General features: G+C 36.5%; 1 protein-coding gene across 2 annotated transcripts in view; it reads right to left on the bottom strand.

Annotated features, from left to right (window-relative positions):
* trpm3 (transient receptor potential cation channel, subfamily M, member 3) overlaps positions 1 to 17,980 on the bottom strand; it is a 134,677-nt gene that overhangs the window by 31,891 nt on the left and 84,806 nt on the right. Inside the window, exons 7-8 of one of the 2 annotated variants that reach the window (XM_027141509.2) lie at positions 7,199 to 7,373; positions 5,076 to 5,199 (exon numbers count right to left, since the gene is read on the bottom strand). In XM_027141509.2, coding sequence (XP_026997310.2) covers positions 5,076 to 5,199; positions 7,199 to 7,373 — 299 coding nt within the window. Of the gene's footprint in view, positions 1 to 5,075; positions 5,200 to 7,194; positions 7,374 to 17,980 lie in introns of those variants that run through there. The other variant, XM_027141654.2, reaches the window with a different exon arrangement.

Here is a 17,980-nt window from a genome sequence, read left to right as displayed (position 1 = left end):
CAATGCTGAGCGCTGGATTCAAGTTGGAGGAATCTTCTGGGAGCTGAATTGCTGCATGCTGCATTTACACAGAGTTAATAAATAATTGTTTTTTTGTCTCTCTCTTGTTTCTGATCTGAGTTTATATAGATTTAGATTTCTTGGATTTCTGGGTTTATGATTCTGAAGTAAACCAATCATTAAATTAATAAATTAATATGAACCACCGAGTTACTAAGATAACCTAATAACCAATTAATAATTCCTCTTATTACTGCATTTCTTTTCGCTCCTTATATGGTTTTTCCTGTGCTGGTTAACTAGTTCTCATGGTAGTTATTTGCTAATTTGTTTCTCATTAAACTTAATTGTTCATCTGTGACGTGTTTTGTTCATTGTTCTTTCTTTGGGGCCAAAAGCAGTTATACGATCGTCAAATTTGATAAACATTATTTGGTCTAAGATGTGAAGCTCTCTGCATCCGTCACTATGCCACTTCAAGACGCAAGGAGTAAAGATATTTGATCGTATACATAACATTTTTCCCCCTAACCAAATTGTTTAATTTTGTTTATAGTGCTATTGTTTGATTGGAATATAGATTACAGATACTGTTGTTTTTGAAGTTACATTTTATAGACTGTAAATAGTACCTTAAGTGTTATAAGATTATAATTTTTTCTTTTTTTTTTATTTCTGCTTTCTTCATCTTGCTTTCAGTTCACATCACTGGTGTCGTTACACTGATTCCAGGCAAGGAAGAACACAAGAGCCTAAGGAAAGAGTCAAATGATTCACCATGCACAAACACGGTAGGCAAAATGAGTATTTCACTTATTGAGATAGCAATTGGTTACTGGCCTTTATCATGGATTTGACCAGTCTGAATTGAGCAAATTACAGCTTGAAGTGAACATAAGAGCTTGTCCCAGCGAAAGCTTGTCCCAGTCAAACCGTTGGTCCATTGGTCATGCTTACATGTTACAAAAATGGTGTAGAACCAGTAAAATAAATTATATCATACCGTGACTTTAAATTAGTTTTGCTATCTCGATTGGTTGCCATAAGAACTTATGCGGTAAGAATAAGATGAGAAATAGATGAGAATATCCCTAGGTTCTATAGTTGGTCATCAAACCTTACCTAACATCATAACAGCGTGTTATGGTGTAAATTGCACGAATTAAAATGTCAACAAAGAATTATAATGTCAGTCAATAAAGATATTTTAAAAACATGCTTCTTGCATCACCTGTTCTTTTAAATCCATGACCGTACTAATATATTCACAACATAAACAAGACGTTAAGCTTCTCTTCAGACTCTTTGCTAGTATGGCCTTCGATGCTAATCAAATCCACAGTCGATCGATATCAATTCTAAGTGGATTTGCTGAGTGTTTAGCTCGGTGAGGTATTCTAATTTCATTTAAGGTCCACCTGCAGGTTCGTGAAGAATAGCCAGATAAAGCTATGAAACTAAAATACTCTAGCTATAAATTCTAATCAGATAAACTGACTTAAAGAGGAGACACCACCTAAATCTGAGGTATTTCTTATCTCTAGGAACAAATGCATAAATTAATGTTACAATTAACTGTTAGTTATAACAGCCTATACTTCTTTTATTCTTTTTTATTACATTTTACTATTTTGCCAAAAACGGCAAATGCCTCTGCTTAAAGCTGGTGGTCTAGACACTTTTACTATCTGGCAGCCTCAAAGATGTGATTTACATTTTCTGAATAGTAAACCCAGGATATTGACTTAACCATGTGTGTAAGGAAGAAAAATCATAGAAGCATATTTAGAAATTGTTGCTTTCTTTTGTTGTAGTCAGTGCCTGGTGTAGAGCCAGCAACCTGTCTCTGAATGTTGATAAAACTAACGAGATGGTTGTTGACTTCAGAAGAGCACAGGGCAACCACTCTCTGCTAAACATCGACTAAATTTCTCGGTATTCATCTGGTGGAGATCTTCACCTAGTCACTCAACACCAGCTCCATAACTCCATCACTGCATCCTGCAGCGTCTCTACTTCCTGCGAAGGCTGAGGAAAGCCCATCTCCATCCCCTGACCATGTTCTACAGAGGGGCCATTGAGAGCATCCTGAGCAGCTGCATCACTGTCTGGTTTGGGAATTGCAAAACCCCACTGAACATTGGAGTCTCTCTTCCCACTATCACGGACATTTACACCACACGCTGCATGCGCAAAGCCAACAGCATTGTGGATGACCCCACACACGCCTCACACACACACACGTTCAGCTTTCTGCCATCTGGGAAATGTTACCTTAGCATTCGGGCATTCATGAGCAGACTGTGCAACAGTTTCTTCCTCAAGCTATCAGGCTTCTCAACACCCAGAACTGAACTGTTACTGAATGAATACACACTCACTCATACACACACTTGCACATTCACTCAATCGCTGTTTTTGCACATTCGTTATAATTGTTCTTTGCACACCAAATTTCTTTGTAAAATACAAAATAACTTACCCAGTTGCTGCTCTAACATAAGTGTATATATGTTTGCATTAACTCTGTGTTTACCGCTCTTTTGTGTTTACAGCTGCATCAGAACAACCAAACAAAACCAGAACAATAAATTCACTGTAAAATACAAACGTTTTTCATGTTTTTTTTCATGCACACACATTTCTCATGTCCACACTCAGTCTATCCTCTTAAATTAGAAACAGTTCTGTACACTGCAAACAGTATACATTATAATCAGTCTGCACCTTAAGTCCAATTATTTTTGTAAAAACAAGGCAGCAAAGCAATAGCAGCATATTTAAAAATGTGTTGCTTTCTTATTAGTAATTACTATTTCAACAGTATGTATGTGGTTGTTAATCAGGACTAAAAGAGAATTAATATTGGTCTGATAAATATGAGCCAACATCTACGAGTAGACCTTTCTTTGGGCAAAAGTTTTAATTCCTATAATTAAATTATATTAAAAATCAGACCAATGTTATAATATTAAAAATATTATATAAATCATACAGCATATAACCATAGGAGTTATATTTTGGGACATAATCAAGAGGCACAGACAAAATTGTCTTCACACAGTGTTTGTATTCAAGTGGCTCTAATCGCAAAATAAGTGTGAACACTTGTCTCAAGTGTTTAACCTGAGTGCAATTAGCTTCACTGCCTTCCCATCTGTTTCCCTCTATGTCAGGGGTGTGATGAGAGTCTGTAAAATGTATGCATGTGTGTGTATCTGTGTTTGAAGGCTTTAAGACTACTCATGGAGGTGCATAAAGAAGCAGGTAAAAAAATGCAGGCAAATGTGAGAGTCCAAAGAGTCCAACCACATACAGTACAGCAAAACACTACTGGTAAAGTACAAGTCATTTTCCTTTATGTACCATATAAAATAAATCTAAAGCAGATTAGGCAATAGACACACATTTAAATGTTATATGTTCATGAAAAGGAACTAAGATTTGTCCTGAAAATAATGATAACCAAATGAGCATTAAAATGTCACACACACACACACACACACACACACACACACACACACACACACACACACACACACACACACACACACACACACACACACACACACACACACACACACACACACACACACACACACACACACACACACACACACACACACACACACATACAGAGGGATGATTGTGGGATGTCAATTCTCTCTCACATTTAAAATACTTCAGCAATCAGTGTGTGTGTGTGTATGTATGTATGTGTGTGTGTGTGTGTGTGTGTGTGTGTGTGTGTGTGTGTGTGTGTGTGTGTGTGTGTGTGTGTGTGTGTGTGTTATATGAAAAAAGTACACAACATTCACTCTGTTCTGTGACTTGAACACATTCAACTCAGCAGGAAGTTGCATCATCAACATTTTTCTGAAGATTAAGGTTAAACTATAGTTAAGAAAAAGAACATTCTCTTCTTTTGTTCTTAATTGATTGACTGAGATAAATATGTACATCATTAGAATGTTAACGCTAAAAGCATGAATTTCATAGAGCCTCATATTCTAGTCTAAACAACTTCACTGTCAGAAAAACAATCTTGTCTGACACATTGCAGTGATAAATATTATATTATGTATAAATATTTAAAAGTATAAGTCCTAAATGGGAGCTAAATTGTGGATTTGCCTGTTTATAGACTTTACCATAGAACCAAAGATTTAATTCAAATGGTCAAATACTGTAGGATCATTTCTTATCACATTTACTGCTTTCAATCAATAAGTTTTCCCAACAATTGATAGTTGACTGATAAAAAAACGAAAACAACAGACTAATTTTAGACACAGTACAAAGCATGCTTTATGCATTTTCATTCTTATCTTTCTATTGGATTCAAAGATTTCCATCAGTCCAATCTTTCCACGTTTGATCTGTATCCTTTTTGACAGCACATCGAAACACTATAATTCACATGCAGCTCAGAACACAGACGACTTTAAAGCATGAATGCAAGGGATGGATTTGAAACAAATAACAGACACAAGAAGCAAAAATAAAATCACACAAAGAGAAATCAATTAAAATGAATGATTTAATGATTGAAACAATCACAACACAAACACAATGATTTACAATATTCATTGTTGTGATTAGGAGATGGTAAGAAGCTGATGTGTGATGATTATATCACAGCAGAGTTCATGATTTATTCTGGGTCAGGACGTGTTTTTTTGGATAGCATTAACATTGAGTATAATGATAGATTAAAAATAGATGGAAAAATGTGTGATATGTAACTAAATATGCAATTCTTTACAACATGCTGTGGTATAAGGTGATTAATACACATTGTTGCAATGATGCTGATAAAGAAGGAAATTAATCAAACATCAGGTTAACAACTCTGCTTAACCAAGTCACATTCTCCCCAGTATAGTTATTATTTTTCAGTGTGGATTTGTGAATTTTAGTCAGCCACAGTTCATGACATGACTTTGTATTGTTTTTGTGCTGGAAAAATAATGCAGTTCATTTTGTGTTCTCCAACTCTAATCAGCAGAATATTTCTGATCCCAGTCTAGATATTAGTTTGTTTGTATTCTTTGTATTTATGGCTCCACACTCACCAGCTCTTTCTTCTTCATACACTCCATGAGGATGATGAAGAGGTGCTGAGCCTGCGTGCGGCTGTATGTGAAAGTCTTCTGGATGGTGACTAGCAGCTGGTCCCGCAGAGATTCATTTATCAGCCTGAATAACATTAAAAAATAGGTATCATAAGTTTACACAACTGAATTCACATAAGCTGCAATTTTTCACTTCACACTTATATTTTTGCTTGAGCTTCTATTTTGTTCTATTGCCATAACAACCTAGTTTTACCCAGTCTTCAATAGGCCAAGCTAGAGTGAAAAACCTGTCACGAAAAAGCAGATGTCTTCTGCTAAAAATTACACCTCTTGTCTGTTTTGACCACAATCTGGATGTTTATATATACAGTATACAGTTTATTGAATCCTAATCCAGTCTTTAATAGGAATAAGGTCCAACTTTTGCTGAATAACTTTAATTGACTGTTAATTCGACAGTGACCTCTGCAGGTTGGGAGTGGGACTGTAGCGTGTGAGATAGAGTGGATTGTGTGTACACTGCATTGCACCATGCTGTAGTAGTGTCTGGAATGACAGGCTTGTTTTTGATATATGAAAAATGATGGCATAAAGCGGTTTGTGAATAGATCAGGAGAAAAAAAAAATCACCAACAAAACAATCCATTGCATCTACTTGCATTATTTGAGACTAACACAACTAGAATATGTTTTAAGCACACAAAGATTCTTTCAAAGTCGAATTATGTTTATTAATGTAATATTCAATAGGGAATAAACACAAAGGCAGTGGGATGTGAAACCTGATATCCAGACTACAAAGCCACTTACACCAGTCAAACATAAGAGGTAACAATCATTTTAAGAGGTAATTGTTTCTTCCGTTTGCTTATTTTTAACTGGATGTATTTTATAACTAGCTATAGCAAGTATGTTCGGAAGATCGTCTCCTCATTTCCAGTATATTGCTTATTAAAAATGCCACTTTCTCAATTATTGCACTCTTATGCTTAATTGAACTACATCGGTTTAATTCTCATTTGCATAAATGAAAACTCCACAGTTTCCACGATCACTAAATCATTTCTGATGTAAATCATTATCTCTTTGCTTTCTTTTCTTTCTGCATTGCCTGTCTGCATTTCCCATTCACACTTCTCCCAGAGCACTAAGTCACGTCCATCACAGAAGCCCCTATACCATTAATCTCATCTTTTCACCACATCCATCTCAGTCCCATTCACTGGTCCCAGGTGGGCTCTCGGGTCACTAATCTGCTGTCCAGAAAGCCAACTTTATTTCAGCCTTGGCTGCTAAGCACATCAAGTCTGACAGACACCTTGAGAATGTACACCAGCTATAATACATGCTGCTTTACCATCTGTGGTTTGCATTTGCTCCATGGTTTGGTGAAAAAGTCAATGGAGTTATACAGTCTGGGAAGAAAACATGATTATAGATACACCCCTAGTTAGAAGGTAACATTGTAAGAATAGTCACACAGTTAAATGTGTGACTATTCTTACAATGTTACCTTTAACTAGGGGTGTATCTATAATCATGTTTTCTTCCCAGACTGTATATACATGCATGTTTTTCTGCTTGTCGAAACTGAAATAAATTTCTTCAAGAACAATATTTAAATTTCCACTGTTTAACTAATGCATAGGTGTGCATTCGTGTGTTTAAGATACTAGGATCATTCTTTATCATGCAAGCCAGTTGATTTTTTCATTAGTTGGCTTGGATCAAATTAAGAGTGCGGTTTTAGTTGAGAACAGCTCTTCAGTGCAGCTGTAAGTAAAGACATTAACAAAGATTTTATTGCCTCTTCCCTTGTTGTCAAGCACCGAAAGTGTCTAATCGTCAAGAACCTCATGCTGTGTAAATGCTGTTATTGTCAGTCAGACTGACATTTTTTCAGACAGTTTTCTGTAGATCTGGTTGCTTCTTCAAATTTTTGATTAGGCAGGTGGATTTATTGTTATGACTGATCAGTATACATGCCTATATACTGTACAGATAAGTAAGAATAGATATCATCTAGAATAATTACTCTCTTTAAACAATACAAAATTGACAGGGTTTGAATAGTGTATAGTGGAAAAAGCTTCCACTAGAACACTTCCTTGTTTACTTACCCTCCCTCCTCTGAGTACTTGTGGCCAAATGCCAGGATGTCAGATGCCCGGCCGCTGCCATCACATACCACCACAGGGACAGGAGGTGTGTCCCTCAGGTACTCCAACACGATGGAGATCACATTAGGGCCACCCTCGACAATCAGCGCCACCACCGGCACCCCCTGCCCGATCCCTATACACACACCAACACACGCACACACAGGTTATTCTCTCAAGCATATAGCAGCATCTTTACATCTATCAGCAAAAATACTGTAACTGTAATAAAAATAGTATGTGATTGTGATTTATTATACCACATCACTGTTTGAACAAAGCTTGTTCCTTATTGGTCATATTCTATAAATGCAGCTCTGCCATTTAGTCTTTCCAGCAAATCACAGGTTCAAGTTAATATTGTTCTATCTTGTTGATATAGTGAAGGTGATATGGTGTGGAAATGACTGTATAATATGATCATAATGTAAGTTATACCAGGAACTATAGTTTCCCTCAGTTAAATAAAACAAACAAAACACACATTCTGACATCTTAGATAGAAACCACAAAGTGTAAAGTCGGTTACAAATTTGTTGACTGTGGAGATAAACGATTTGCTAATTGATCCATGTGTCTAAGTCCATGTGAATGAGTTGTTACTATAGAAACAATAATGTATTAGAACAAACAAGAAGAACGCATTAATATAAACCTGTGATTTGTCTGGGAGCCAGAAATACTATAGACAGACAGACATTTGCGCATAGTCTATAAAAAAGAAAGAAATTTCTCTCTTATTGATTACATAAATTATTAGACCCATGTCTCATCATACTTTTCGTCAAACTTACGACAAATAGAGAAAGAAGAAAAAAAAACAGAGAGGCATTAATCTGTTAGCTGCTAGATTTCTGATCCTCACAGATACTGATGAATATCCATTGAAGTATTTTGTAAATAATTTGTTATTTTTTTAATTATGATGTCCTCACGCTTAGTTAATGATTAAATGCTTTGTTAATTCATCTCTGCCTTCTGTTGGCACTTCTGCTTTTGGCTTTGACTGCAGCATCTTTTGCAATACAGTGTTGTGCTGTCAGTGTGAGGGCAAGAGACCTTGAGACTGTCAGAGAGAGAGAAAGCAAATGAGAGAGAGAAAATGAGCCCTGGCACATAGATTGACAGTTAGCCAGTTTTCTGCAGGTGACTGGCCTTTCACACAGTTTCATTGGGATCCTGCTGTCAAGGTCAGGCACTGGCACACACAGACACAGACACACACACACACACAGACACACACACACACACACACACACACACACACACACACACACACACACACACACACACACACACACACACACACACACACACACACACACACAGAGCCTATATGAAGCAGCTACTCATCTGCCCTGTAAAGGCAGCACAAACACATTCTAGCTCTCATTTTGTGAACAATTATCCATGATTGTGAGTTGATTAACAGGTGGTGCATAAAGCAGCTGGGTCCAAAGAAGTATCGGAAAAAGAGAGAACCCTTTAGACCTTTGGCATTCTCTCTCTCTCTCTCTCTCTCTCTCTCTCTCTCTCTCTCTCTCTCTCTCTCTCTCTCTCTCTCTCTCTCTCTCTCACATTGACTGTCATGCTGTAATATTGTGGCTGTAGTTTGAACAGCATGCCGCAGTGGGATCCCACTCCAAGTGCATGAATAATTCAGGAAAATGGGAGTGCAGGAATGAAAGAGGACGATATAGAGAAATGGATAAAGACAGCAGGAAGTCAAAAGGAGAAGTAGGAAAGGGTGAGATGTGGAGGATGATGACTTGGACAGACAGGTATAAATGCAAAAGTAAAAGAAAGGATTAAGAGAGAGAGAGAGAGAGAGAGAGAGAGAGAGAGAGAGAGAGAGAGAGAGAGAGAGAGAGAGAGAGGAGGAGGGAAATCTAAGGCTCCCACATGTGCTGTCATTGTACCTAAAACGAGATCAGTTACATAAAGCGGCTCTATTTATAGCCTTCACGCTCTTCAAAGCCTTGTCATTACACAACTCGACTGGTGAAAAAACAACTAAAAAATATCCATCCATTTCTTCCTCTCCTTTTAGCTCCTAGGAGGACCGCCTTTTTTAGTAACATGTAGTCTAAATGGATTTCATTTAACCCTGCAAGACATTTGTGCTGGAATTTCCTGCAGGAGAAATATCATCCGTTTAAATACATTATCTTGTACTGTTGTACTTATAATGACTTGAAAGTGGAGTGTCATTCTGAGGACCAAAACTCGTTTAATGGGAACACATGTACGCCTGTTTTTTCATGCAGTCATGTGGCAGCAACAAAATACATAGAAACATAAATATACATGTTCATACTGAACCTTAGAAAGGAAAAATGTGATTTCACTGAGGTTCGTAGCATGATGGCTTGGTTGAGTATTTTTCCAAAATTGCTACAATAAACAACTAATGAGCAGTTGGGTAGAAATGCTTTGTTAATGAGAGGTGAATGAACAGACTGGTTTAAGCTGACCGGAATAACCATATTTTCAACCGTGGTGAAAATGAGCAACATGATGAATCTCGATGTTTATGTCCTACAACAGATAAAGACCATATCAGATTCTACAAATCTGAGCCTTCAGTGGACACAGACACACCCAAACTGGACAGTTGACAACTGGTAAAAGACCAGAGACGTTGAGGAAGTCTCTCAAACATTTATTCCACTATCCGTACATTCTACCAATCTACTGCTATTTTGGTCTCTTCCCATCACTTTGAATTGGATCATCTCCTGTGCAGCGTAGCCTAGAAACCATTTCTTTAAAACAATTAGTGTAATTACACCATTATCTTATCATCATTTAGCAATGATTCCATGATAACATTCCATCATGGCTACATACTATCAAGGAGAATCAGTTGAAGCTGGTTGCGATTAAAAGTGTGACGTGATTTACATTAGTGACGTCTCAGTTTAAAAAAACAGTGCTTTGGTACTCTATGCCTTTGGTATGCAGATTAAACCACTGGTGACCGAACAACAATAATTTTTTTTAAAACAATTGAATTAAATAGCAATATTTCAGTATTTCAGAAAGTGATACGGGTATTAACAAGACACAACACTGTGTTTTTGCAAGTTGTTAAGCTGGTGCTGCGACACTAGGAAAGCAGGAGAAAATGAGACTGTGTGAAAATGAGGTCCAGGAGTTTCTAATTTTACACCAGATCAGAGAGAGAGAGAGAGAGAGAGAGAGAGAGAGAGAGAGAGAGAGAGAGAGAGAGAGAGAGAGAGAGAGAGAGAGAGAGAGAGAGAGAGAGATATGGTGGGTTTAAACCTGATCTTGTATTTGCTTTACTGTCTCCAGCCTCCTGTATTCTTACAAGTTTATTCAGGTAATATTTAATAGTTTATTTATTTATGTAATTAATGGCTGCTGTGACTAAAAACTACACAAAACCATATTTTCAATGTAAAAATCAAATGAATTAAATAATATATGAAATAAAACATGTTTTAGGCCAGACCTCCAGTCCCCTTCTGGACAGGTCAAATTAAATCTGTCCATAACGTGCTTAGAGTTTTGCTAACACGAGAGCACATTAACACACACCACCATAGCTTGAACTTTCCAAATGTGATTTATTATCCAAAATGAAAGTGCGAAAAACATTTGAGAGAAGTGAGAAATTAGTGGCAAAAAAAAGCAGTGTAGGCAAAGACAATGAAGAAAGCTAAAGTGAAACATTTGCCTAGCAACCAAAGTGATCTGACACCAAATTACCCTCTTCAACTGTGAGCAGAAGTCTTATAGAAAAATTGTCTTGGTGTGCTGCTAGAGCTAATAATCCATTTAGTGCAGAAAGGCAAAGCAAAAGAGACTGTAAGGATCATGAAGCACAGTGAGACAAGGAAAGGCACAAACAGAAAGTCGCATTAGCGATTCATTTTAAGTTTGCATAAAGGGATTGTGTATAATCCCTTTGTATAAAAGGATTGTAATTCATCATGCTGTAACTTTGGGAAAACAATTTATATATGAAACCTTATTTTGAGCTTGTTATTGACCTGCCTGTAGTGAACATTTGATAGGTCACTTACAGCAATAAATTGTCAACCTTAAAATGTCAACCTTCACATAAATGAAGGACTAGTAAAGTTAGGATAATCCTTCAAGTGAGCTTTACTAGAACTCACTAATTCAGTGTCAGTAGCATCTAGAATAGCAACGACTGTAAGAAAACATGTTAGATGCTATATGTAAGTTAGAATCTACTCTATCATGTCTTCCTCAGAAGCTTCTCACAGCTTCTCCGAAATCCTAAATGTAGACTGGGGAGGCATTTTAACGTTCAATGTTTATGATCAGTGTGTATGTTAATGATACATTTTTTACACTTTAACATATATATATATAAGTGATAAAAGTGTAAATTAAAGTGTAAACCGTTAAGAGGAAGGCATAAATATGTGGTGCCTAAAATATCTGATTAGAGCTATGTTGGCCTTTCCAAATAAAACTTTAAAAAATTCTACTAATCGTCCTACATTTTCATCTTTATTGATTAATATAAATGATTATTGTGATATCTCTTTTTATACAACTTTATGGTGTCAGTTTTAAGGGCTCTGTTGTTTATATAAAAAGAAAACAAGAAAAATACATTATGGGATTCATTACAAACAGATCTAGTCCTCGAAGAGCTCATGTTCAGTCAATTAGCAAACAGCATTATCCTGCCAGACAAATGAGAAATATGAGAACTATTAAGCGTAAGCATAATAGAGGAGAATTATGACCACAGTACATGACAACACTGGAGTATAACAGCAGATAAAATACACAAGTCTTGTTTTATGTGCAACCAGCTTCGTGGATCTTCCAAAAATTTGATTCTTTCAAACACAAAATCATACCACTGACAATTCTATATTTATATCTACAGTAATCACAGGGATGTGTTGCTGTACAGTGCAACACTTCTGCTCACATTTGTAATACAGAAAATATCTGATACAAAGATCACGCTCTACTATAAAGCACCAAAAATCAACAACTGCACAAAATTAAGGAAATGTCACAAAAAAGTGTCTGAGTTAATGCTGTTGTTTCACTAGATAAGCTACCTGTGATTGATGGAGTTATAAATATTTAACAGTGCAAAAGTATTTTTCAATTCATACTTTGCTACAACATTCATCCAGACAACGGTTCCCAATCAAGATCTAATGTTTCACTTTCCTTCTTACCCATTTAACACACAGTAAATGAAAGGTTTACTTTGGCAAGCAGGTTATATTATGTATGTACTGTCAGGTGGCAGGTAAAACACTTAGCAATAAAAACACCCTACATAACAGGAACAGTCAGTTTTAAATGTGATAATATTTATAAGCTGAGTCTTTCAAAAAGATGTACTGTTGTGCCAAGACTCTGTTGCTATAAACCAGCAAATAAGTAGGATGACTGAGGATATTTATATTGTAATATTTATATTCTAATTATGATCATTTTACTGTAACCCCTCAGTGTTTGCTATATAGAATATTGGTTCCTTATCCTCTTTACTGTGACCTCCAGGTGCTCTAATTTCCTTCCTCCTGGCAAAACCATGCCAGTAGCTGATTTAGTTCATCCAGGTTTTTTTTTTTTTTGGATATATGTGTGCTTCTTGGCTTGTGTTGAACTGGCAACCCATTCAGGGTGTATTCTAGCCTGGTGCTGCAGGTGAAGAAATGCTTTCTCTATGCCAACAACTGAATAAGTGCACTGAGACTTAAATAATCCCTAATCATTATGTTGAGTTCTTTGTCTATGCTTTAATGGAACATGAGGATAAAGAAAGACTGAGACTGAAAGGGATGCTCCGATCATTTGCATTTATAAATTAGAATCATGAGAGAGAGCGAGAGAGAGAGAGCGAGAGAGAGAGTGTGTGAGAGAGAGAGAGAGAGGGAGAGAGAGTACCCAGAAGGCTATCCCCATATGGTACAGTGGGAATTACGCCAATATGCCACAACTCGCTGAGGAGACGTTCAAAGGAGGTGTCAGGAAATGATATCCAGAAATAGTCCACTAAAGCCAAGGGAGCAACAGATGCCACCATCACACAGATCCATAAAACAGGTTTTAGGCTAGAAAGACCGGCACCCTGATGGCATAACAACCATAGAATTGGTTCTTTCAGTGAACAAGGTTTTGGTATGTATATTGGTAAAAAAAAAAAAAATGACAACACCTAACAAATGTATTAACTACTGAAATAAAAAGCAGGTCTTGTCAGTGCCCCAATTTGTTCTTAGAACCAACTTGCAAAACCTTTTTAATAAAATTGTTTTATTGTTTTCTGTTCAGTTACAGACAGAGAAACAGCTTAATTTAATAATTAAATCAAAACTTGAAAATATACTTCTGATTGTTGAAGAAAAATGCATTTGTAGAATGTTTAGAGTGTTTAGTTGTAGCTTATCCATTTCAGTATCATTTCATTTTATTGGAAATGCGTGAAACAGCTGCTCCTATAATGTACAGCTGAGAATTCACCTGTTTCAAATATGACATCAATATCGTCCCCCAACCAGAACATATCGATCTCTGGTATCAAATGTCTGTTAGTCCCTGATAAGGTACTGTATATAATGATAGTCAACAATGCCACTTTTAGGTGTGTAATATATCATGTAATTTGAGATCAAAACATGTGCTCTAGACCCAGGAGTTTGTGTTTATCCAGCCGTCTCGATTCATTTTAGTGATCCATCTCTTTCTCTGTGCTTTGTTGTTTGGAAGTCAATACACTTTTTTTTTTCTAAAAGCAAGTTTGTTCCTGACCTGAGGGAAAAACCAACAACTAAACAAAATTGGACATAATTTTATTTTGGACATCCCAGCATTTTATCACCTAAAGACTCACATAAATGAGCCACATACAGTAGCAATTCATATTTGTTGCCTCTTTTAGTACTTCACTGTATTAAATATATTTAAAACCAGTGTTTTAGGCAAAGCAGAATGTTCAACCAAAGAAGTGAAAAGAAAATTAGGGGTGATGCCTTATAATTAAAATTGTAATCGGCTGCTCAAATTAAACCGTTGATGCCCTCGGGATGAGCAAAATTAGGACATACAGTACAGTGTCCTTCAGATTTATTAACATCCTTCATAAAATAAAGCAAAAGTGATTTATATAAATTATACACAATGATTAAAATGTTCCACACTTATGAAATTTTATATGAGAATCTATTTCACTTTGTCTTAATAACTACAGAATTCTTTTCCTAAAAATGTATATTGGCACCCCTACAAAAATATTTTAAAATTATTGTCATACTATTTCTCATATGAACACATGTAAAATCCCTTTTAGCTAATACCACCGAGAAAACCAAATAACTTTCCACACACACGTTGAGCTGCACAATACATATCTTCTAAAATATGTAAACAATTAGAAATGACAGTACTTTTTTTTTTTTTTTTTTTTTTACAATTAAGACATTCATTAAAAGATTCATATGTCTGAAACGGTTAAGATTTTGTAAAAAATTGGACGCATGACATAGAGAAGGAGGATGAAGTATGTAAACAAGTAGGTAAACTGTGACTTTTAAAATGCACAGTTTAGATAATATTTGTGGTTGTGAAAATTGGAAATCATATCACTCTAAAACACCACATAGAAAAAACAAACTGCTTAAAGTTACCATTTATTGTATATATTTTTGACATTATTTTTAATAAAGGATTCCAATAATCCTGTCAAATCTGTAAAGCACTATACTCGGGGAAACTTTTCATAATGCATTTATTTTCATAGCATTTCATAGCTTTCATTTGGAATAACCAGTACCTGCATGGGGGGATGTATATCTCCTCTCTTCTGAACTTATTCATTTATTTGAATAATTTAAAACAGGCTGTATGAATAAGTACTGAGATGAATATTTACAACAGTGTGTGGTTCAGCTCACCACACAAAATTAGCTTCAGCAAATGTTTCATCTGGGAAACTTATGTCTGAATATATAGACATGAAAAATAAACCTCTTGAATGCCTGTGATGAATCTTTTTCTTTCTGTTTTTTTTTTCCTTTCAGTATCATTGACCGCATTTTAGATCTTATTTGCAGTGTGCTGATGGCTGCATGGATGTAGATGCTGTTGATGACAATTAGACGTCCCTTTGCCTTCCCAGCCCCCTCTATTATCCCAGGCATAGGATGACAAAGGGAAGTCCACAAGTCACATAAATTTGGGGGAAGATAGAGTCAACGACTTCTAATGTATCTTAGATTCATCTGACAACAGTGGTTCCTGATTAACTGTATGTGGCTTGATAGTTGTCAAGGGTGGATGGATGAGGAGAACAAAGATGATTTCCATACATGATAATTGAATTCTAATGGATTGAAAACACTGGTATGAACAGATTAATGCCTCAAGCCCTCTAACAGCCAGCTGAAAAGAACACAATGCTTAAAGCCCACCAGCACTATCTCTCATTTAATAGATAATGGCTTAAGCCCCAAAACAGCCACTTCTACTGGACACCCTGGCATTGTGTGAGTTCTTCAGTACCAAACATTGTGTGAGTTCTTCAGTACCATACCAAACTCAACTTTAAAGGCCATATAAACACCAGGTTGCTTCTCATCCAGACAGAATACCCAAACTCTACCCCTACAACAGCCAGCAGAATGAAATACACCTCATAACAGCCACTCATAATGAATATCCATGACCCGAAACCAATCATCCTCTGATACTTAACATCTACAGTTGTGCTAAAAAGTTTTTATACCCTGAAAGAAATTGTTAGACATTTATTTGGAAAATATGACTGATAATGCAAAATTTGTTTTCTTATTTAGGATAGTGGTCACATGCTGTCATTAATTATCACATAGTGGTTTGTCTCCTTTTTAAAACCTAATAATAACTGAAATCACCTAAACAAACCTGATCAAAAAATGTACATATCCTTGAATGTTTGGCCACATTATAAACACACAGATTAAAGGGAAGTTTGATAAACTCTGATAAAGAGGTGGAAAATAAGAGGTTCTTTTGATACTAAGCCACAGTCAGGTAGACCAAGAAATATTTCACCCATTACTACCAAAAGAAAATCTTCATCTTCAGTACGCAAAGAAATTAGAGAGAAATACAGGCTGCTCTGGAAAAAAAAGTTGTTGTTGTTTCAAGGAGCACAATAAGGAGGTACTTGAAAAGAAACATCCTGCATGGTCGAGTTGCCAGGAGAAATCCGTTACTGAACACATTTAAGAAAAGGCCCACCTTCAGTACACCAGACAGAACCTAGACAAGCCTCAAAGCTGGAGGAGTCATTTGCAGTGATGAGACCAAAGTCACAAACATAAACACTATGTTTGGAGAGGAGTCAACAAGGCCTGAAGTGAAAAGTACACCAACCCCACTGTAAAGCACGGTAATGGATCGTCGTGATGGTTTTGGGTCTGTGTGAACTCCAGTGACACAGGGAAGTTAATAAGAAATGATGGCAAGATGAATGCAGCATGATATCAGAAAATACTGGCAGACAATTTGCATTCTACAGCATGAAAACTGTGCATGGGACGATCCTGGCTGTCCCAACATGACAATGATCCAAAGCACAAGGAAAGGTTGAACCTCCAATAGCTACAGAAAAAAAAGCTAAATATTCTAGAAAAGTGAAAGTGACATGACATACGGCTAAGTACGGTGACCCATACTCAGAATTTGTTCTCTGCATTTAACCCATCCAAAGTGCACACACACAGCAGTGAACACACACACACCGCAAACACTCACCGGGAGCATTGGGCAGCCATTTATGCTGCAGCGCCCGGGGAGCAGTTGGGGGGTTCGGTGCCTTGCTCAAGGGCACCTCAGTCGTGGCCAGCCCGTGACTTGAACACACAACCTTAGGGTTACGAGTCAGACTCTCTAACCATTAGGCTACGACTTGGCCATTACAGTCTCCTGACCTGAGCTTTGGGGAGATCGCAAACATGCAGTTTGTGCAAGACAAGCAAACGAGTTTCAGGAATTGGAGGCATTTTACCAAGCAGAATGGGCAGCTATACCACCTGAGAGAATTAAGGACCTCATGCACAATTATTACAGAATACTGCATGCCACCATTGATGCTAAAAGGGGTATTATAATATACTAGATATTAAGAACTAAAGGTATGCAAACTTTTCAACAGGGATTATTTCCTTTTTTTGTTATGTTTTATTGATGTTGATGCAATTTTGTTATGCCTTACATATTAAATTGAGTCCTATAAACAATAAAATAAATTTGTTTTGCCTACTCACTCACGTTTTCTTTAAAAAAATAGGTATGCATCTTGCAGATTCTCCCAAGGTATGCAAACTTTTGAGCACGACTGTAAGACATAAGTCCCCTCAGTACCCATCTATTATCTAAACATAACAGATCCACCTGAACTGATTATGCAAGGCCTAAAGCACTAGAAAACCAATAATACATATCATTTTGCCAATAAAAAACCCACCAATACCAGCCCAAACGTAGCATATACAACCATAACAACCATAATGAAATGAACTTACAAGGTCTTATAAAGTCGTATAACATATTTGCAGTGTCTGAATCTGAGTGAAATTGATACTCTTGATTGGTGTGCTGTTTGACTCGGTATCATACTGTGCATAAAAATAAAAGAATACTGGCTAAGGGTTTTTAGAGTTAAATAAATTCAGTTATAGATCAGACATGCCGCAGCAGAAAAAAAACGGTTAATAAATTTAGTCAGTGGCA

Source organism: Tachysurus fulvidraco, chromosome 9, assembly GCF_022655615.1.
Source record: "Tachysurus fulvidraco isolate hzauxx_2018 chromosome 9, HZAU_PFXX_2.0, whole genome shotgun sequence".
NCBI classification, from domain to species: Eukaryota; Metazoa; Chordata; class Actinopteri; order Siluriformes; family Bagridae; genus Tachysurus; species Tachysurus fulvidraco.
Note: the sequence above shows the minus strand (reverse complement) of the source record. Positions and strands in the feature narration are given on the sequence as shown.